At 35.5% G+C, this 22,431-nt stretch overlaps 3 protein-coding genes across 4 annotated transcripts; 1 reads left to right on the forward strand and 2 right to left on the reverse strand.

Annotated features, from left to right (window-relative positions):
- Positions 1-172: 172 nt before the first annotated feature.
- Positions 173-4,969, forward strand: LOC116001858 (O-fucosyltransferase 1). Its single transcript, XM_031241808.1, has 9 exons — positions 173-521; positions 636-786; positions 1,551-1,629; positions 1,732-1,802; positions 2,579-2,667; positions 2,909-3,032; positions 3,123-3,406; positions 3,897-4,026; positions 4,152-4,969. The coding sequence occupies exons 1-9, from the start codon at positions 514-516 to the stop codon at positions 4,749-4,751; spliced, it is 1,536 nt and encodes a 511-aa protein (XP_031097668.1). The 5' UTR covers positions 173-513; the 3' UTR covers positions 4,752-4,969.
- A 309-nt stretch (positions 4,970-5,278) lies between these two features.
- On the reverse strand, positions 5,279-13,218 carry LOC116001859 (TBC1 domain family member 13). The gene is made up of 9 exons (XM_031241809.1): positions 12,564-13,218; positions 12,259-12,351; positions 12,004-12,108; positions 11,618-11,761; positions 9,553-9,651; positions 9,350-9,478; positions 7,962-8,141; positions 6,632-6,748; positions 5,279-5,828 (listed from the first exon to the last, which is right to left on the reverse strand). The coding sequence occupies exons 1-9, from the start codon at positions 12,990-12,992 to the stop codon at positions 5,664-5,666; spliced, it is 1,461 nt and encodes a 486-aa protein (XP_031097669.1). The 5' UTR covers positions 12,993-13,218; the 3' UTR covers positions 5,279-5,663.
- Positions 13,219-15,068: 1,850 nt separating this feature from the next.
- LOC116003027 (ER lumen protein-retaining receptor-like) lies at positions 15,069-18,952 on the reverse strand. Of its 2 annotated transcripts, XR_004094588.1 has the most exons (7): positions 18,743-18,952; positions 17,346-17,611; positions 17,065-17,180; positions 16,595-16,671; positions 16,368-16,431; positions 16,183-16,280; positions 15,069-15,450 (listed from the first exon to the last, which is right to left on the reverse strand). XR_004094588.1 is itself a non-coding variant. In XM_031243210.1 (6 exons), the coding sequence occupies exons 1-6, from the start codon at positions 18,831-18,833 to the stop codon at positions 16,244-16,246; spliced, it is 651 nt and encodes a 216-aa protein (XP_031099070.1). In that variant the 5' UTR covers positions 18,834-18,952; the 3' UTR covers positions 15,975-16,243. The 2 variants fall into 2 exon arrangements, 1 of the variants encoding a protein (XP_031099070.1); XM_031243210.1 differs by lacking the exon at positions 15,069-15,450 and having other exon boundaries at positions 15,975-16,280.
- Positions 18,953-22,431: the final 3,479 nt, after the last annotated feature.

Genomic DNA, 22,431 nt, shown 5'->3' on the forward strand with positions numbered 1-22,431 from the left:
TAATAAATTAACAGAGTTAATAATACTCAAAATATTAAATTTAAAATTTTGTGATTATCAAATCTAAATGTTTGCATAATTTTTTATTAAGAAATTTATGTTCTAGTCGAGTATCCTCGAAATGATGAATTGGTGTTTATTTCAGGATTTTTGTTAATGGAAATGGCAAATTAGCCTATCACTTTAATTTTTTTATTTTAATTTTATTGATCATCGGCCTTCTTCCCCATGCCTATGCTTCTTCCCAAAACAAACCCGCCATCACCATCATCTCTTCGTCTCTTCTCCCACACACTCACGAGCTTGAATCTAGATCTGTCTCCATTGTTGTTGTCTTGCACCGAATTTGTTTATCATCTTCCAAAGCCACTCTGTCTCGCTTGTTGTCCCGCTCATCGAACTCGGTCTCTGCTCAGAGTATAAGACTTCAAATTCGCACTCTACGGCTGCGTATTGCCAGAGATTCCGGATAAGTTCACTCCACAGGCTCCGGTCACACAATCGTCGCCGAAAATGCGAAGGTAAATTTGCTTCCATTTGTTTATGGCTATGTTTCAATGCACACTCTCTTCTGTATCTACTGGTCTGCGTGTGTGTGTTTGTGTGTGCGTGGATCTGATGTTGGATAGTAGCAGGCCGGGGCATCGGCACCAGCTGAAGCAGCAGCTGGGAGTAGGAGTTAAGGGAATGTTTGGAAGGCTCACAGCTGTGGCCATTGTGGTTGTGATCTGTATGGTCATGCTTTTCTCTGCTCCCATGACAAGTAACGACAATTCTCCATCTGATGTATGTTTCAGCTCTTCCCTAATGTTCTCGCAGTTTGCAATTCTAGAGTTTGTGTTTGCCAAGTTATCATGCCAGTGGATCTTTATCATATCTTATTAGTAGTTATGGAAGTGAGGGTTTGATAAGCTGAAGATGTATTGGCTATAGATTTGTATAGATGAGATTCTGTAATGTGAAGTTTGCTTGTAGAAATGTTTGTCCTAATGGAGGGTTTCAGTTAAGAAGATGGTGAGTTAAAGAGGGAAGAGAAGTAATTGTATGGATAGGCAATTAAAAAATCATTTTGTTCATTGGAGAATTTGAAGAAAATATAATTATCTGACTAAAGTAAAGGAATAGATCATAAAAATTTATTTAGAACAAATGAGTTTCTTAAACTTCTAATGGAAGTCTCCCTCTTTCACCCTCTATACTGAAACATCAAAATCTTTCTCCTTTTTCCATGCGTTCATTGTGCCTGCATTAAAAACCTTATAAGTTTATCGCGTTCATCTTTCTTTGGGAGTTCCGGGAATTTATATATGTGTGTATATATACATATGTTTTATGTACTTCTATCTCCTTGTTTTGTGTCCACTCATTATCTGCTTCACATTGTTGCTTATTTATTAGCGTCTTGAATTGATTTTTAGTTAGTCTTTCCACACAGCCAATATTAGCAAAAACATTAATTAATCTGAACTTATTTCGTGCATTTCATTAGTAAATTTAGTGAGCCTTATCTTAGGTGTTGGTATGTTTACATTATTCATATATCTGAACAGATTGATGTGAAGGCACTTTGGGAAACTGCTGCTTCTGATGGTTGGAGGCCATCATCTGCTCCACGATCTGATTGGCCTCGTATGTAGTTTTTCTATCTTCCAGTTTGGATAAGTGCTTTTTATATGTTCCTACAGGTTTAAACCTTAGGTTTCCTGTTTTTCTCTCGTTTGTTTTCTGCAGCCCCTCCTGTTGAGACCACTGGATATCTGCGTGTTCGCTGCAATGGTGGTCTGAATCAGCAACGCAGTGCGGTCCGTAGTCGATTTTACCATTTTAGTGTTGTAGATCTAAATATATTCCTTGAAGATTTTTCTGCCTTGCATTAATATATGTACATTCACTCATGAATAGATGCATTTATGTATGAATGTACTATATAATTTCTAATATGTTTTAGTTGAAAGGTACTTTTCTATCTTTAAAATCCCCCTTTGATGCCCAGTTGATCTTTTGATTAATCGTACTCATTTATAGCAAGACAAATAGGATGTACTGTTGATAAGTGCAATTATTTTATACTTCACATTTAGTTTAGACATGTGCTTATGTTAAAAGGGGAGAACCAAGAGTTTGCTGTGGCTGTGCAAAGTGATATAGTCCATTCTGACTTGAAACAAAAAGAAGATACGTGATTTCTCTTAATTTGCCTGAAATAGTTCCAGTCATGTTTGCAGCTATGTGCTGTAGCTTCCATGTGTTAATGCATTGCTTTGTTGGAATAATTTTTTTCCCTTTGTAATAATCTTGGCATTGCCAAGGTTCACTGCTTTTATTTGCTCAGTCACAACTCACAAGTGTATCATTTAATTATGAGTGTGCATATTTCCACATGCTCAGTGACTTTTTAAATGCCTAATATTGTACGCCATCCATTTTTACACTAGTATATGTTGAAAACTACCAATCTATCATCAACCTTGCACATATTTTTTCTGTTGAAGTGGCTTACGAGATATTTATTTTCTACATCAGTTTTGTTGTATAAATTTGAGGAACTTATCTAAGTTGACAAATCCTTGATTTTTAGATTTGTAATGCAGTTCTTGCTGCAAGAATTATGAACGCTACTCTTGTGCTGCCTGAGTTGGATGCAAACTCCTTCTGGCATGATGACAGGTACTTTTTTATGGAGGTTTTACAATTTTTTTCCTATGATAGTGTGTGTGCATTATGTTTGCAACTTTGCATAATAATAATAATATACTGAAAACTGATCTTCATATCAATAACAGAAGCCTACACTTCAAATGGTATTTAATTGATTTTATCTTGTTGTCTAAGATGATTTTTAGATTACTGTTTTACAATACATTCACTTAGCTGCTAATCATTTGTCATTATTTCTGTTGATGGCTAGTGGTTTTCGTGGTATCTATGACGTTGAGCATTTTATCAGCACATTGAGGTTTGATGTAAAAGTTGTGGAGAGCATTCCTGAAATTCATAAAAAAGGGAAAACTAAGAAAATAAAAGCTTTTCAGGTAATGGTTTATTATGCAGTGGAGTTTGACTGCATGCTGTTTTTACTCTAATACTCCGTAATTGTAAATATTAACCTTTTTGTGATTCAGCTTCGGCCACCTAGAGATGCTCCCATCAGTTGGTACACAACAGTTGCTATGGAGAAGATGAAGGAACATGGTGCTATTTATCTTACTCCTTTTTCACATCGTCTGGCAGAAGAGATTGACAATGCAGAGTTCCAGCGGCTGAGGTGTAGGGTTAACTATCATGCCCTTAGGTTTAAGCCACATATTGTGGAATTAAGTACTGCAATAGTCAATAGACTTCGTACACAAGGCCACTTTATGTCAATACATCTTCGGTTTGAGATGGATATGCTGGCATTTGCTGGGTGAGTTGCTTATACTACTGTGCATTGACATAATAATAAGTATTTTATCTCAACTGGTTGTGAGTGAGGGGAGAAAAACTTAATAGCCCATGTTCTTACATTGTCCTTGAAATGAAAACTAGGAATATAAGCTCCCAAAAACAAAAGAACAGAAAAGAAAGAGGATGGATACCTCTCTCTCTACCTATTTTTGGGAATGCATCCAAGGATCTGAGCTGAAGTCTCATATTAAAAGAGAATTGGGATAAATTGACTTGAAGAATAGCATGGTCTTTTTTGGATGATGGATATCAGCATTTATGAATTGTGCAAAACTTTCTTTGACGTTTTTTTTTTTGGTAAATTCACGGGGTCTTTCTCCGTCCGTTTAACGGTCCGTGATATAGGTTCAAAGAAATAATAATTTTATTTTTTTATTTTTTTATTTTATTTTTTTAATCATGGTGCATTACTCTGAAGTTTTGTAATCTTTGACTTGAAATCTATCCAGGTGCTTAGACATATTTACTCCTGAAGAGCAAAAAATCCTGACGAAGTATAGGAAGGAAAATTTTGCAGAGAAGAGACTTGTTTATAGTGAAAGACGGGCAATTGGAAAATGCCCGCTAACTCCAGAAGAGGTATCTTCTATATCTAAGGCACAACTCATGCTGGATCTGTAAATATTTCATTTAGAATTCATCTGAGTTCTGAAAACTGAATCGCAAACTAGATCACTATTTTTAAACTGTTGGTGTTTTTGCAGGTTGGTCTGATCCTGCGTGCAATTGGGTTTGACAACTCAACTAGGATATACCTTGCGGCAGGTGATCTATTTGGTGGTGAGAGATTCATGAAACCCTTTAGATCCTTGTTTCCACACCTGGAGAATCATAGCACAGTGGATACCTCAGGTGAGCTAGCAAAGAACAACAGAGGATTGCTAGGTTCTGCTGTGGATTACATGGTTTGTCTCCTATCCGATGTTTTCATGCCAACCTATGATGGACCAAGCAACTTTGCAAACAACCTCCTCGGGCACAGACTATACTATGGTTTCCGCACAACAATAAGACCAGATAGGAAAGGTCTTGCCCCTATTTTTATTGATCGAGAAAAGGGGCACACAAAGGGTTTTGAAGAAGCAGTTAGGCGCGTCATGTTAAAAACAAACTTTGGTGGACCACATAAGCGGATTTCACCTGAATCTTTCTATACAAATTCCTGGCCCGAATGTTTTTGCCAGAAATCAGCCCTTGACCCTGCTCATAAATGCCCACGGGATGACGTTTTGAATATCCTAGAGAGTAGATTGGAGGGTGAAGGAATCAATTCATCAAACGAGACCTCACTGGCAGATAGATAGGCTAAGCTTATTGTGAGCTCCCAGATGGTGATTACGGTACACGATGTTGAGAAATGAGCTTGTTTTTGTTATATAGGTTGAATTTACACTTTACAGGCATAACTTCTAATCCTAGCCCCCCCTGATTAAACATTATTATCCCATCACTTGGGGAAATTCATTAATCATAGGACAATTTGCATGAGTTAAACATAACAAGAAATTTCTCATTGTGTGCAGAAGTGTATAGTCGAATGTGAATTTTAACAATAAACTGGCTTAATTTACCACCTAACTTCTCATGGCTTAGGTATGGGTTCATAACGCTCAAGATTAATAAGCAAAACTGATGTCAGTCAAAAAAAAAGAGAAATTTCTTCGAAGAGTTGGACGAATCACGCCATTGTGATTTTTACGAGGCATTATTCTCTTGTAATATAAACAGAATTGATATCTTTAATAATTTTATGTTACGCTGATGTTTGTTCTCTATTACAGAATTACAACAGGCATATTGTAGTTCGATAAATTTCACCCACGTCCAGCAATGTTACAAACACGTTGATTCATACAAAGAGGCAAATATGCGTAATACAATTATAATGGTCTGTATTTGTAACGTACATTAAACTAAACTGGAAATAGCAATTTATGTTATCTCTACTCTGGAAACTAAAGATGAAAAGAATACAAATTGCTGATAGAAAACAGTCCAAACATAAGGCTATGGGTCAAGCAGCTGGGGAACAGAAAAAACAAAACAAAAATATAGAGGAAAAAGGTTCCTAAAACTCTGGACTGACATTTACATCCTAAATCTTGTTACAAAATATAGATTTTTTTTTGTTTTGTTTTAAAGATTTTTTTTTGTTTTGTTTTGTTTTTCTCAAGCAAATACCAAGGGCGAATAACACAGAATTTCTGGATGAAAATTTAGCCAGCTGACTTTGTGCGTAATTTGTTGGCGACATATAGCAAGTGGCTGATATTTGTGGACGGATAGTTTTGGAGAAGTTTCAAATTAGAGGTGAAATCACCAGCGAGTAAACGCCTCCGAATGATGATCAGCATTGCACAGCAGACTCGGAGCAGGGTTTCCTGTAAGTTTGCAAAAATACAAATTTGGTTATTTCACTGTATGGAACAAATGTACGGTCTCTGCAACAAGTATTTTAAGACCGTATTGGAAAATAGTAAGCAAAGGAAAATTTGCAATGTAACATTCTCGCCGGCTTGCCAGACGCCATCAACTGCCAAACACCACAGTCCAAGTCGCCAGAGGTTTTCAACTTTTCTTTTTGGCTTTAACTCTTCCATACTTCCTTTTGATTTTTGAAATTAAAAGTTAAACCCTAGGCACCTGGGCTTTTACTTTTCCACTTTTCTTTTTGGGACTTGGTTTTACTTTTACACTAGGGCTGTCTTGCTACTCATCAGTCACAGGTTTTCTTTTCATGTTGGGCCCACCTAGGCGCTAGGTGCCCATCAACCGCCCAATGGACGCTTAGCGTTTTCTACAACATTGCATATGGCAACTAAAGATATTTGTAAGACTGACTGGAAGTATTCTAAGGATACATTTAGTATGTTGACCAATGACTTACATCAATGTAGAGTTGTCAACCAAAGAGTGCCAAGTTATGTGATTGCACATAACTAATGATGCTAAAGCAGTAAAGCCTAAAGGAACATCAACTCCAATGTCATATGATTTCCATAGTTTACTTGGAAACACCACAACATCTTCAATTTCCCATATCCAGTGCTAACCCAAAAAAAAAAAAAAAAGGAAAAAAAAAGTAGTAACCCCTAGGCCAAACCCAACCTACCAACTTTTTTTTTTTTTTTTTAAATTTATTTATTTTATTTATTAAAAAAAAAGGCCAAGAACAAACACTTGCCTGAGGGCCTTCAGGGTCACTGAGGAGTGTGTCCCAAATAAGAAGACTGTCTGCGAAATTGAATTCTTGTGTAAGAAGAAGAGTTATCCATCTGAATGCATAAAATTGTGGATTCACCTGTTATGTACATATCACAGGAAATATCACCATTAGATGTCAAATTCGAATACAGGAATTTCAGTATAACCAGCCAACCAGATAATATTGACATCCAAGTTATGAAATAAAATCATATGCGACTTAATAAGCAAGTCAAACAAGCCAGGGGAACAGGTAAATTATACTCTGTATAAAATTTTACAGGCATCAGAGCATGTATAATGTTGATAATCATATATTTATGGGAAATTCCTATCCCTCAGATTTTACCTAATCCTTTACTCTTTGGCAATCAGTGTATGTTTAACCCCCACACCTTGGTTCTAAACGGTAACAAAGAGGTATAAAAAATCAGTGGATAATCAGCAGGTTACCATTTATTTGTTTAGTTTGCATAAATAAAGAAGTTGTATTTGATACAGCAGAGCAGGAGAACAGTACAAGGATGCAATGTGCAGAAAGGAAAAGAAACAGACAAGGTGGTTGTAAATCTAAGGCAGATCTTGCTCTTGTTATTTTAGAACGAAAAGTATGATTTGAAGAATCAAAATGACAATGTCTTAAATCATATAAGGTCACAAGATTGGAGAAGTGAATTTTGCCACCCTTTTCAAAATGGGAAAAAGGTTTCATAAGATATGTAATGCATCCTCTCTATGTTGTCCTTGTTAAGAGGTACAGAATGGCTCATGATTTCCCTACTATATAGCTGTATAAGTGCTTTGATACAATATCGATTCTAGAGGGAAGTGTATTGGTGAAATAGAATATCTTTGGGACTTCTTATGATCTTTAAGGAATGACCTAAATTGTAGTTTGATACATCTTTTGTAGCAGTACCCCAATGCATTTTGTATATCCTTTTCACTCTCTAAAAACTAAATACTTTTTATATAAAAAGATTTTTAAAAAAAACACTTTTAGCTAAAATCCCATACCATAAGATCAAGAGTAACTTATTTCCACACATGACTAAGGGCTTAAGGCACTGAACCAATCTAACCCTGCCTGGCTTTTGAAGACATTTATTTCCATTACCTGTTTGATTTCAGTTACTAGTCTACTGTAATGTACATGTTCTTAGAATAATATTATTTTGCAAGCAGAATGTGTGGTGTATAGTGGAAGAGGTATCTTTAGGTGTTCCAACTGACACAGAAGAGAAAAATCAGAAATAAGTTCAGACAAAATATAAGTTAGCAAGACATGTAAACACATGGATCTTACTTACTTTGGTTGTCACATCTAGATGACGCCATAGTTCTTCATCATGCTCTTTCAGAAGCTGTGACAATTTAGTAATTGTAGACCTGATTCCAACAACACTGTTGTCAAGTTGCTGGCAGAAATGATCCCGAAATCCACTTAGCAGTTCCACGAAGCAGAAGAATGTGTCTGCTTCTGCAGCAGCCTGCATAACTTGCAAGTGGAAATTGATGAGCAAAAGTAACTATAAAGAACAATTAAGCTTCATGCTAGAAACTATGACAGGAGACAAGAAGAGAATATCATTCATTCTACCCCAACATAGAAACCCTACTGTCTCTGAATCAGAAAAAATAACGTAGAAGTGTATGGATTCAACAAGGCCATAATTTCTTCTTCTTTTTTTAACCTTAGAACTACTAAAAAATAGGTTATAAGTCATGTTTACCTATCACATCATTAGCTGTCAATGTTAAGTTTTATTACTTGCATACCATGAGATCAGCATGGTTCAAATTGACTTTTATAAACTGATTTCCTTATTTAAGACAAATCCCAGTAAGCAAAAGTTGTGTAACTGTTCTTGTAGTGATTTAAGATACCATGTTAGATAATCTGCTCACTTCACTAAAAAACCTTTCTTTTACAATATATGATACACACAAACACGTGTGTGTGCATGTATGTTTACTTCACTAAAAACCCTTTCTTTTACAATATATGATACACACAAACACGTGTGTGTGCATGTCTGTTTATGTATGTATGTATGCATCTTTCAGTTTATTTATTGTATTAAAAATTGAGGGAAGAAGTATGAAATATGATGACACTGCATTTCACACATCTAACTATGTGATTGTAATTCCTCCCCCCTAAAATCATTTCTTCCTGTTAATATAACAAATATGTATATGTAATTATATAGACAAACATCTATGAGACTACCAGGGTATCAAGTTGTCAACCTTTTAGGATTACACCTTGTGAAGGTTCTTTTTGCTTAAAAATCAGTAGATTCTAAGATCCCTCTACTATGATGTAAAAGATTGTCGACATTGAGGGGTCAGTTTTATCATTCCTTGGTAGGTTTGACTTTTCAGGATACTTAGTTTCAGTAAATATGATGCTTGCATTTATAGGTTTTCCATTTATACTTCTGGTACCACCTTAGACTAGTAGTCTTCTAGCATCTCAAAGCAACAAGGGAAAAAAAGAGTGACAATCAAAAGATGAAGAACCAAGTAAGCAGAGAATGAATAGTAATGATAACGAATAATAGTGATGCAAAACAGTACATATTATCATTAAGAAAAGCCACACACTGCCCATAAAGTAGAGAAATGAAGGGAAAGGAAGATTTGCTGAACAGATATGTTCTTGCAATCTTTAACATAAGTCAGGCTTTCTTACTGCATTTTCCTCATTGGGATCATTTTTGAACACATAGTAAAGTGGCGCCAAGAGCTCATTCATCCCTTGCACGTATCTTATACCGGGATTCAATTTTGCAAATACAATGAGTATATCCTTCAGAGCTTCCTGAAAAGAAGAGACATAATAAGCTAATGGAACACAGTCAAGACCAATTTTGCGCCTAGCAAACTAAAGCTTACCTGGTTGGATTTTGCAAAGGGTGTATCCCCTGAGAAAAAGTGCAAATCTGGGTGAGTACGCTTGACATCGCGGTCAATCTGTTCCATGATCTCTGTGTCCTACAAGAAGAAAATAATTTTACTGGTGATCAGCAGAAGCATCAAATTTTTGGCATTTGCCAGCTGATTATGTAGCATCTTTAAAATAGTTATGAAATAGAGCAGAGATACTAATACATAGATGAAAAATGGCATATACGTGATTAACCACAGATGAAAAATATAATCATGATTAAACTTTTTAAAGCGAAAAAGCGCACCAAAGCGATGAGCCCGGGCTTTGCTTTAAAGCGAAAGCGCAAAGCGAAGTGTCGCTTTGCACATCGACAAGAAGCTGCCGCTGCGCCTTGCCCAGGCGCAGCAACACACCGTCGCTTGCCTCGTTTTTGCGCTAGCACTTTTAATAAGTTTGATCATGATGGCAGTTATGAGTTATACTTTTTTTTAAAAACACAAGTGATCTAATTCCAACGAAAAGGTCACACTGATGCCAAAAATATTTCAAAGCTTGAAGACCCCAAAAAAGTAGCAAAACACATGCCCCTTTTTTATAATAGTTAAGAGTGTTCCCAAATTGAAATTAGGATGGTCCATGGTCCCCTAAACTCAAGTTAAGAATCTTAGAAGTAGTAGGCATCTAATTGATTACTTTACTTCCCTTGTATATTAGGAGTCCTAGAGATGGAAGGATTTCTAGTTTTCCTATGACGTGGTCCACTGATTTAGTATAAAATCATAAATAACCGTATTATAGTAATTTATCATACTATTCAATACATTCATTTTCCTCTTATTCTTGGTTCATTATCTTGTTGATTCTGCCTCCCCGGCAGCTGGTGGTTCTATGCCACATTGCCACCTGCCAAACCACCATTTCATTGTCTGATTTTATAAGATCATAAAGTACATCTGTACATGTAATAAAGTATAGAATCTATCTAGAAAATAACAGCAGTAGTTATGAACTGAATCAAACAGTTTTGTAAAAATCGGCCTAGGTGCCGACTAGGCACCCCTAGGCCGAGGGGAATAATGGGAAATTGCTAGTTTAGGCACTTGGTTGACTAATGGGCCAACTAAGCCTAGTCAACAAAATCGTTCTATTTTTATTAGGTTCTGTTTCACTCAAAACGATGTAGTTTTAAGCGAAATAAAACCTAATCTTCACTGGCACAACAGCAACCCTTTACATTTTGACCACAACTCCATTCGAGCAGATGAGCACATGCTTAGCAGGAACCCTCCATAGCCTTGACTCGTAACCCTTTGCAGTCTTGATTATCAGCCTTTCGCATACGAGTACAGCAGCCTCAACTCACCCTTTGTAGACGAACACAGCCTCACATCACGACTCCATTCATACTTCACAGTAGTCCTTCCACCAGTGCAACAACCTCCATCGGCGCCTCTCTTCTCGGTGTGGCCCAGCTAGCCCAACAGTGAACAAGTTCTACACTTTCACTCTGAATTTTTTTATTTTGGGTATTTCTGATTTTTGGCTACAAGTTTTATACTTTTGTTTGTATAATAGTGTTTAGGCTTCAAATATGAGTCTTATATTTGGGGAAAAAATGATAGTATATCGATTTTTTTGAGGTTAGTATGTAAAATGTAAAATGGCAGTGTACAAAATAGTTGTATTCGCTGTTATTTATTTATTTATTACGTAGTATTTTTTAAATTGGGCACGTACCGATTTTTACAACATTGGAATCAAAACATATATGCAAACAGATTTCAAGTTCTTCCACATAGAATTCACATTCAAGGCAAGCATCTTCAGCATCATATGCATTGAACGATGTCCATAATGCTCCATCATGGTGCTGTTAATGGATAAACTTTCATCCCATTTGTCTTTCTTTTAATTTTTAGTTTTTATGCCAGGGCAAGCATCTTCAGCATCCAATGAAACACATCCATACTGCTTCGTTATGCCATTAGGGTGCTTAATGTTTTGAGTTTTTATTTGTGTGGTGGGGTTGCAGACTAGTAGAAAAAAAGAAGACAAAAATGAATAGCATACCTGGAAGAATTGATTCCATATGCTATTTTTTCCAAGACTCAAAGGATGTTCTCCATGAGTGATTTCTGACCTTGAGAGTAAACCCTTGTCTTTACCATTTGATTCATCAATAGTAGATTTCTCCAACCTTCTTGTAATCTCTGACTGCCTAGCCATAATAACCATCAGAATTTCCAGATAATCGAGAAATTGTACAAGTAATTGAAATTTTAAATAAAACATTGACTTCAAAAGGATGCACAACCAACCTAGTAACCTATTTGTATAAAAACTTAAAGATCTCAACACATTGCCTATTTTTCAAGGACACAAGTAACATGAAAAACCCAGGAGCATACTGGATTTGGTGCAAGGGTTAAAATGATGCATTGGTGACCATAACTTACAGGATTCATCAAAAGGTCATCTTTAAAATGCTTGTACTGGGACCTTTTCTTAGCCAACTCTGATGGCCACGATGATCTGTCACATGGAAGATACCCCAACAGTAGCTGCAAAAAGTCATTTAATAATTTTTTTATACTTATAATTATACAGTAACACATGTTAAAGATTTTCTTCTTGCTCAAGTTTAAGAATCTGGAACTGTAAGCATCCCACAAAGAACTAATATACACTCCAACTTTAATTAAGATTTATACCTTCCACACTGTGGCACGAATGCCAGCTCCATCTGGTATTCCTTGAGATGCTAGCTTCCGAACTTCCCCCATATTTATAATCTTCCTTGACAGCTATCAAATGAAGAAACTGATAAATACTACACTTCCGCTAAGGAGTAAAATAGAGGGGAGCAGGGGTAACAAAAACAAGGATAGACATTCTGCAGAGAGTAATTCTCGTGCATTTCATGGATAAATAACAGACGCCTAAGGAAATCAAAGAATTACGCCGACTATAAGAAAATCCTGAAGAAAAAAAAAAACATGTAGAGGGAGAAATAAACCTCTTGGCAAAGCTGAGCTTGGCGAGAAATATCCTCAGCCGAAGAGCCGCCGGCAGCAAGTGAGGGGGATGTTGTAGAGCTACCTGTGGAGCTCACATTGTCTTCATCACTATTATAATTATAATTATTATTATTACTGCTTAACGGATCCCTAATTTCTGCTTTCGTACGCCGCGCCTCGGTTCTAATTGCCGGCGGAGGCACAGCGATCGCCGGACGCTCGACTGCAGATTCAGAGCTATAATTCGTGGATTTGGGGGAGGAACGGGAGGGGCGATTGGCAGCATCCTCACCTCGGAGTGTAGACCGCGGAGGAGTTGATGGCTGTTGTTGTTGCCGCTGCTGCGGCGGCGACTCGATAGGCGGCGGAGAAGCTGGCGAGGACCAGAGGGAGCTGTTGAGCCAATCGGGGACTTGCTTTTTAACCATCTCGATTTCGAAGGGCTTTTCAGCGAAGAAGAAAACGTAAATAAGAGTTGATATAGGCCTTTCGAGAGTAGTGCCGGTGGCTTCGGAAGTTGTGAGTGGAGGTTTCCGGCGTCCTTGCACTAGTCGGAGTCGCCGCGGGAGCACATCGTCGATGATCAGTCGATAGAGAGAGAGAGAGAGAGAGATTGGAAAGTATGAAACTCGTTACCTCGCGTGAGGTCACGTGGAAGAAAGAAGTGAGGGACATTTGGCATAGGGACTAGTTTTTTTCTTCTTTTTTTTTTCTCTCTTTTTTTAATCATTTTAGCACGGACAATTTTTAATTAGTTGATTACTTGAATATGGAGTACAAGTCTTATAATTTATTTAAAATTTAACAATTTTCATCCTAAGTTATACAATAATAATAGAATTTACCTATAATTATTGGTCATACTTACTTTTTGCCCTAAGATATTATTGGTGTTGCATCTTTCGTCTATTTACTAACCAAATATTCAAAACGAAATTTATAATGTTAGTATAGTTTAGAGACAAAAAGTGAGGATGAAAATTTAATAAAAGGACAGAAAAATGTTACACCAATAATAACTTATGAGCGAAAAAATGAGCACGACCAACCATTAGGGACGAAATCTGCAATTACCTTATAACTTATAGACGAAAAATGTAATTTTTTAAAATTTAATTTATTTTCAAAAAAATTAATTTAAATAACAACAAATAAAAATTATGAAACATAATTCACTCTAATAATTTTGCTAAATACATACTCCAAACTTTTTAAAATAAAATAATTATTTAAATATCTGACTATCAATTTTTTACATAAAAAAAAATTAATTGGTATGAGTCACATCTTTTAAGGTTAAAGTAATATGAAATTTATAATCTATTATATTTGCATCGGATCTTGCAATTCAAGTTCATTACAAGAATCTAGATTGTATTGGATAAAGTTTCAAGCGCACTTTTAGTTAGATGGTTGTAAAGCATTCCTTATGAATTTTAAGATGATTATATATTTTTTTATATAGAGATAACTGATTAATTCAAGTGAAACTCCAATTTATACCATCTAATTTAAATTAATTGGATAGCCTCTTTATATATTTTTGAACTAACAAAAGTATTTACTATTTTACTAAACTAATTTAATGAACTCCCTGTTGATATAGTCTTATAAAATTTACCATTCATTTTATATGATAATAACCTTTTAGCAGTAATTGGCAATTTTCTAATAACTATAGAGACCCTCACAGATAGATAAATTTGGTCACATTTACATTGCACATGTGATAATGCCAATCAATATAAGTACAAAATTATAATTTAAAATTTTAATAGGTCTCCATTAAGAGTTTGAAGAACCAAAATGGTCAAAATTACCACCTCATGAAAAGATGAACCAAAGGTCCAAAACCATTTTGTAAAATTTAAGAGAGTCAATAATGCTCATCTTTATCACTTTGATTTATGAAGAAGCTTATCATCGCTACCCGAATATGTAATATGGGTGAAACTTACCTTGTGACTATAACCGGTAAAGAATTATAAGATGGTAAATAAGTTTAGTTGTTCATAGTTAAGCGACTTAAACCAAGTTATTAAATCAACTGCTCAATCAACTCACGTATTTATTTCTGTTTATAACCAATTAACGTGATCTCTCTTATTTTCTTTTGATGTTTTCTATGATTTTATAACACCGAAAACATTTTTGCACAACAAAAATCTTTGGGATTCCCAATGTATGAATTAATTAAAGATTTTGGTAGCATAAGATCTAACTAATTTGTGTTTTTTCTTTAATGATGTGATGATATGCATGACATGATGACAATGACTCCCAATTCAAGCATAAATCAACAACAGTGATATTTCATGATTGCAATTTTTGTTATTGGGTGAGTAAGAAATTACAATTACTAGTATATATTGGATAAAATTTATTAATGTGTAATAATCTGTAAACTATACATAAGAGGTAAACTGCATTATAAAGACCTCATGCGACAAGCTCAATCAAGAAGATATTAAAGCATCTCCAATATGCATGAATTTTGAGAAGTTTTTGTAGATATAACTAAGAGAAAGAACATAAGAGATAATGGAAAGAAGAAAAGAAAAAATTGCAGTAGAAAAATGCGCCAGCGGGCGTGTGGAGCCCGCACACCCAACTGGGCACTCTTGGTGCGCAAAACGTGCACCAGGGAGCATGTTTACTGATCTGGTGGACAAAAATCAAGGTCTCTTGCAAGCACCCAACATCTCGATTAACTGATGGGGATACTCCTAGCGATAATCGAACTCGTGACTTTCAAGTACGAAAATCATGTTCCGCCGACTTACTGCCTTTGGGGCATGATTGCGATTGCTCATTGCTGCACCCACTGCTACCTGTTTGATATGTTTATATCCATTCTCCGGATAAAAAAGGGGGAAAAAGCCACTCCTAATCATCCAATCCACATGTAAACACAAAAGCAAACGACAGGGTTAGGCTAAAACACCCACCAAATTCCAACAACGTAAGTCTTTTTATTTGCAAGCTGTGCTGTGCATGGGAGTGTTGGATAGATGTCTAAATAGGCCCATACTCTGCACATGGAACTAACCTTTTTTGTGAAACAAGCCTCTCATTACATGGTTTGCACAAGGCAAATGCAAGGTAGGGTGGGGATAGGGACTCCCCAATTTAGAAAAGTTAGGCAAATTATCAAACTCCGATAAAAAAGTAAGACATTTTTCTATGGTGTCGATAGTACGTCAATACAATCAAGTATACTAGGTTGTATCGAGTATTGTAGGTACTGGTGCAGTACTCGATGCAACCAACTATAACAAACTTAATTATATGCAATACTGCCCAACTTTGTAGAAAGATTACGAGTATGCAGAAATGAGTTAATAGCAGCTCGATTCTTGATTAGTCAAAACTCAATGTAACTATTAAACACTGGTACCGAGTCTTTGACGTGAAGAACACAAATAGTAGCATGCTTCTAGGAGTTTTATCAAGTTTGATACCTAAATATGGAGTTAGTGCAATATCCCAAAAAATGGAGAATGATAACATTTGGTAAGAGGGATCTAACTTGCCCTACTTTAGCCCCCAAAAACAAAAATACTAGATTTTAAAGCCTGAATAAAGATCCAAAGAGCAAGGCAAAACATCTAAAACAACCAGAAAAGCTAGCAGTTGTTGGATGCTCTTCCAAGTAGTGCAGGCACCATTTCCTCAATGATCAAGCTGGCAGCTCGAGTTTTGAGTTGTTCTTCCAGCTGCAGGAGCCATCACAATAAGCAAGTCACGAGAAGATCCAGATCAACAACGAAACGCCTAATAAGTTTAAACGAACTTTAATTTACCTTTGGAAGTAATAATAGAAGAAATCAGCATAAAGCAGTGTCTGAACAAGCCCCGATATCCAAGCTGCAATCGAATTACCAATAAGAGAACGATGTTATTATATACATGCATGATCGGAGCAACATTGTCCCGGTATGCACAATGGGAACTAACGATGACACAGCAAGGGAAGTATATATAGTAGTGAGGGGTAGGGGGATTTCGGTATGCAAACAAACAATCATACTTATCCAAGAATGGATGTAATATGGCTCAGTGAAGTAGCGATAAATCCAGTTCAGAATGTAGAAGGCACGGTATGCACTGCAATAAAAGAGTGATCGTGATCAACATAACAATGTTACAGCTAAAAGAATGTCATTAAGTAAAAATGTCTAAAACGAAACCAATCAAAACACATAGTTGAAGGGATAAAAGATGATGATATTTGAAACTTTAGTAGTAATCGTAAATTCACTATTATCATAACACATTACAGCTCGCAGAACAGTCGAAAAGCCTGGGAGGGGGACGATACAGATCTGAGTTAGACAATAAGAATGGCCTATGAGAGTGAAGACAAGAAAGAGACCGATTTTCAATATTTCTTAGCTACTTGCCTACTCAGATGCAAAGGTGCTTTACTATTGAAGATGGCCTATATAGACTAGATAATCAAGATTAGATAATAGAATGTGTTCAAGGATTGAAGCATACCCCAGTAGGAAAACATATTGTCCGGTCAAGTTGTCGATATTTCTAGTCCTCTGCAACAAGACTAGCTGAGGCAGGATGGCAACAGCTTCCAAGTATATAGAGAACGTCCACATGACCTGGTAAAGCATACAACAGTTACACATAATTATAATAGAAACAAGGAAATGCAAAGGCCGTATGTTTTGAAATGCTAGAAAATTTCGGGATTCCAATGTCAGAACTCAGAATAGAAAAATGGATTCGGGAAAGCATATAACTGCAGTTGAATGAATGCAGGGTACCTCTTTGAAGGTAAACTTATCATTTATAACGAGGGCCAAAAGCAGACATGGAATAACAAGGAAAAGGTGGCGGAAAGTGTCGTGCTGTTTATCATATGATCTCCGAACAGTTTTGTGATGCCTAATGTACCACACAATCGAGAAGGAGCTTCCCAAGAATATCAACTTCAAAGTGGTATTGTAAATAGAGATAAAGGTCGTGAATAAATCCAAGTAGCGAGTGGCAAAAACAATCGCGTACAATTCTTGTGTCTTAAGAGAAACTCCTGCACGTGACAAAATATTCAACAGCAATAAGATTCCAACAACAAATTGACAAGTAATGATTTCCTCCCGTGGCATGATATCCAACTGCAGAACGCAAGCATAGATAGAATGCTACGAAAGATAGCGGATAGTATACTGCCACAAGAACATATGGAAACATAGGGATAAGTTACAACAAAAGAAGTCATATGATGTACAGATAAACACAAAAGATGACAGACCACAATGCAGACCGACAGCCTATGGTCACCAGTTTGTTGGATCACAGTCAATACCCTTAACTTCAGTTCTTTTTGCATCTCTGGGAAAAACCATAGGGAAAAGGCCTGTACACATTCATGGGGAACATCTCACTAAAGCAACTTCTCCCTAACAACCTTATATATTTCAAGGGCTTTTGGCATTACATATCAGATATGTATATGAAGGTATAGCAAATTCTGTTTCATGACCATTTTTTAGCTTCTTTGAATGAGATAATAAGTTGTCAGCCTAAGCCATCCAACCTAGGACCTTTCAAATAGTTTTGATATGGCAATAGAAGGATGTTTTTCTGTCTTAAGCTACACATTTATATTTTATATTTTATATATTATATCCTCAACAAGAACAAATATTAATAAACAATTCAACCTCGAGTGCCCAACCAAATTGGTCAGGAATAACCTTGGTTGTTCGACTTCCAGCAAAAACGGCCTAAAGGCCTTCTTTTCTCTTGGTTTGAGCCAGTCAGTTATGGACAATTGGTTTACTCTTTGTGCTTTACAAGGCTAGAGTCACAAGATTAATTTGAGCCGATTAGCTATAGGCAACCTGACTGATTTACTTCTTGTGCTTTACCACTAGAGTCACATGTTCAGGTTTATCCAGTGTACACTGAAAATGGAAAAGTAGGAATGTAAAACCCAGGAATCATTATAAAGAACAGCATTGATAAACACTATAAACTCACAGCACCAGGAAGCTCAAAGGTTAAATCTTTGCTCAAAAGGCTTACTGATATAACTAAAGGAGTAATAACCCATTTCCCACAAGCCCGAATTCATCAAAATTCACACACACACAGTCACACAAACACACATTTTGGTGAAGGGTCCGGAAACCGGAAAACGGGGCTCCTGAAATCATACCGGCGCAAGATTTGATGGTATGGATCTTGAGAAGCAAAACCAGGACGCTGGCCAAATGGGTCATGTCCCCTGCAAATCTGAATATATTCATCGTAGCGTTTTCTGTCAAAAATCATTTAGTCTAAAACCTCATACGAGCTTGGTGGATCACGAGATTAAAACGCTTCAGATAACAATATTTACAAAAAGGAAAACGAAGAAGAAACAGAAAACCCCACTCCCCAGTTCATATCGTTTCCGGTTAAAGGCTTTCACGTGCCCGATTTACGTACGAGGTATTGGGTAGAAAACACATGGCAGCATGCCAGTATGGCCACGTGTGTTTGAGCTATAAACCTTAAATTGGGTTAAGATGTTAAACGAAAATGCATGGTAACTTGGTAAGTGTATTATATGGAATCTAAGTTTTTATTTTTTTGAAAAAAAAAGGTTTAATTTTTATTATTATAGGAAGAAAACTGAATGAATAAAATTATGATTTATTTATTTTTGAGTACTATTGACTCTGTTACAATGTAGTATTTCTAATTTGGGAGGGTCACAGCTATGTCGCTGGATCCCAAGGCCTTTGGCATTTATTTATTTATTTTTATTAATCAATCAAAGCATGAATTTTCGAAAAAAAAAAAAAAAGAAATCAAAGCATGACACATAATATAAAGTAAAAAATAAGAGTTTCTCTCTGAGCCCAAACTTTAGCTTCGCCATTTTATTTGTTAGCCCAATTGAAAACTAGTTTGACGTAGAATAACAAATTTTCCTATTCCTGGCAGGATCTCTCGTCCTCACTTTAATGGGGACGAAGGACTGAAGGAGAACACAATTTTGAAGAACAATAATGAAAAGGAGAATCGTTTGCAATTCCTTGTTGGGACGAGTACTGGAATCCTCTTCCTCACCCTATCTTGTATTGTCTCTAATATTGAGTCAATATCGTTTCTTCTGAGACTCGAATCCACCACCTTTCATATGAGAGTGCAATCGGATGCCACCAATATTTAAAATACTTCATTTGTAACTTTTTTTTTATTTCATTACTAAAAGTATATTAATATTAATTTGTCATTTTGACTACAAGATTGACTAGGGATAAAAATATACTCCCTACCCTCCCTACTTTGTTGCCATCCATGATCCATGTGATATTCACATAATTTTTTGTTATTTTTTCACTTTTAATTGTTAAATTATAATATTATTTAAACTTCGGGATAAGGGTTAAATAGACCCTCAAATTATACTGAATCGGGCAACTAGGCCCTTCAACTTCAGAATGTTCTAATTAGGTCCTCAAACTTGTTATTTTGGAGCAAATAAACCCTCTAACCTATTTGTGACATGTAATTGCAGGTCAACTAGAATTCCAACAAACTCCGACGGACAAGTCAAACCATCAACGACCGGTGACCGTCACAGTCGCGTCCGGCTGGAGAAGGCTGCAGGTCGCCATCTCCGACCGGCTGTGCGGAAGGATACCAACTTGGTCGCATTCTCCGGCAGTGGAGAAGGTGACCAAGTTGAACAAAGTCATTCAACAACACAAGTTTTTTTTTTTTTTTTGACAATAACAACACAAGTTTATTTTTGCTAATGCTCTCTCAATCGAGCACATTGCATATGTTTTCTTAGTGTGATTTACCTTTCATTTACATTGTTACTAATAATGCACACCATTAGATGGTAGTTACGAATTCATTCGTCACCCAAACAAAAAAAAAAAAAAGAGAAACAAAATAGAACAAAGCCATTGAACAAAACTATGGAAATTTACTATGTCATCAAATTGAATAAGTAATTAAGTATATGTAATATCGTCTCCTGTGATATATGTAACATTTTTTAATTAAAATATAATACGGAGTACTTAATATAATACTTTTTATAGATTCATTCAAAAATATTAAGTTTTATCTAAAAAGTATTACACGTCTCACGTGAGATGATCTCATACAAAACTTAGTTTTTAAAATTTTATCATTAAATTTCAATTCAACCATTATTGGATATATGACTATCAATTTTGAAACGTAGAAACATTTTTATTTGATAGAATTATTTTGAGAATTAACATTAGATGATAACTAGTTATAAAAATGTAGTATAATGCATAAAATTTTGGTCCATTTAATAAAATAATTTCAAAATAATAATAATAATAAGTGAAAAAGGCATCTCAAGAGCATATGCTAAATAAAATTCTCTTACATAACTAAACAAATACTTTTTTATAGCGAAAAAGAAAAGTGAAAAGGGATCTCAGGAGCATATGCTAAATAAAATTCTCTTACAGAACTATTTTTTTTATAGCGAAAAAAAAAAAGTGAAAAGAGGATCTCAAGAGCATATGCTAAATAAAAATCTCTGACATAACTAAAAATATTTTTTTATGTGTTAATTGATTACCAATTTTAGAAAAAGGTTTATATTTTTTAACGCATAAGGTAGATCTCAAATATGAAATAGTCACAAGTTTGTCGAGTCAACATTTATTAGTTGAGCCTGTCACACAATGTTTTTCAGTGCGGTTTCTCTCCTGTGTGATTTTTGCTGGCTATCACATAAGAGCGGGTGTCACCAATTCGAGCCCCATTGATTGAGCATGCCGCATAAGATCTTCATAGTGTGGTTTAACTCTATTGTATGATTTGTGAGCTATCATACATGAATGAAAGCCACAAGTTTAGGCCCGTAGTTTGTTGACTATCATACAAAAATGAAAGTCACAAGTTCAAGTTGATTATTGTCGTCAATACCATTTTAATTAAACTTGTTATGCAAATTTGTTAAGTGTAATTTTCTTCTTTTATACAATTCACAAATTATAACATAAAAACGAGATTGATTCAACACACCATCTATTATTAAAAAAAAAAGGCTAAAATTCATATGTATACAATAATGTTTTGGAGAGAAAGTAAAACGTTGTCCGAATGCAACTGTTAACTTTTTGTGTTTTAGTAGGTTGAGAAAATAGTTATGAACAAATACTACATTGTAACAAAGTTATTACTCAAAAAAGTAATAATAAATAAAATAAAACGTTGTATCGCACTTCAAGACATTTATTAGATAGTCACGAAAACGGTCGGGACGGCGCCTACGTAGCCCATCCTCGTCAGCCAGGAATAATTGACGAACAGAAACGATGTTTAGTACGATGCACAGACTGACATGCAAAACTGCATTAATTTCCTGTTTTGTTGCTTGCCTTTTTCACTTTGTTCACAAAATAATGGTGCAAAAAAGAGTTAAATCGCGTTTCCTGTATTAATAAGAATAAAATTCATAAATTTTTATATGAAAATTATATTTTTTACTCAATTAATTTTTACGCAATTATTATTTGTGATAATGCGAGTAGCACTTGCTTTTCTCGTATAATGCGAGAAATGCAAGTGTCACCTACGTTTTTCTTTCTCTTTACAATGATGATGTTTTCCCTGAGTGGAGCCAGCTAAAGAAAAACGCAAGTAACGTTTCACGTTAGCCAACTATAAAAGAATTTAGAAATTTCAAAAAATTATTTACAACTTGCATTTCTAATTTAAAAAAAAAAACAAAAAAAAAAACCATACTCCAAGTCAATTTTTCCCAAAATTATATATTTTTAAAAACCTTCGTATTTTTGTCGTTGTCTCTCATTTCTTCCCATTTCAATCATGACCCATAAAATGATATCTTTCACCTTA

The sequence above is a fragment of the Ipomoea triloba genome, chromosome 13, assembly GCF_003576645.1.
Source record: "Ipomoea triloba cultivar NCNSP0323 chromosome 13, ASM357664v1".
Classification (NCBI taxonomy): domain Eukaryota; kingdom Viridiplantae; phylum Streptophyta; class Magnoliopsida; order Solanales; family Convolvulaceae; genus Ipomoea; species Ipomoea triloba.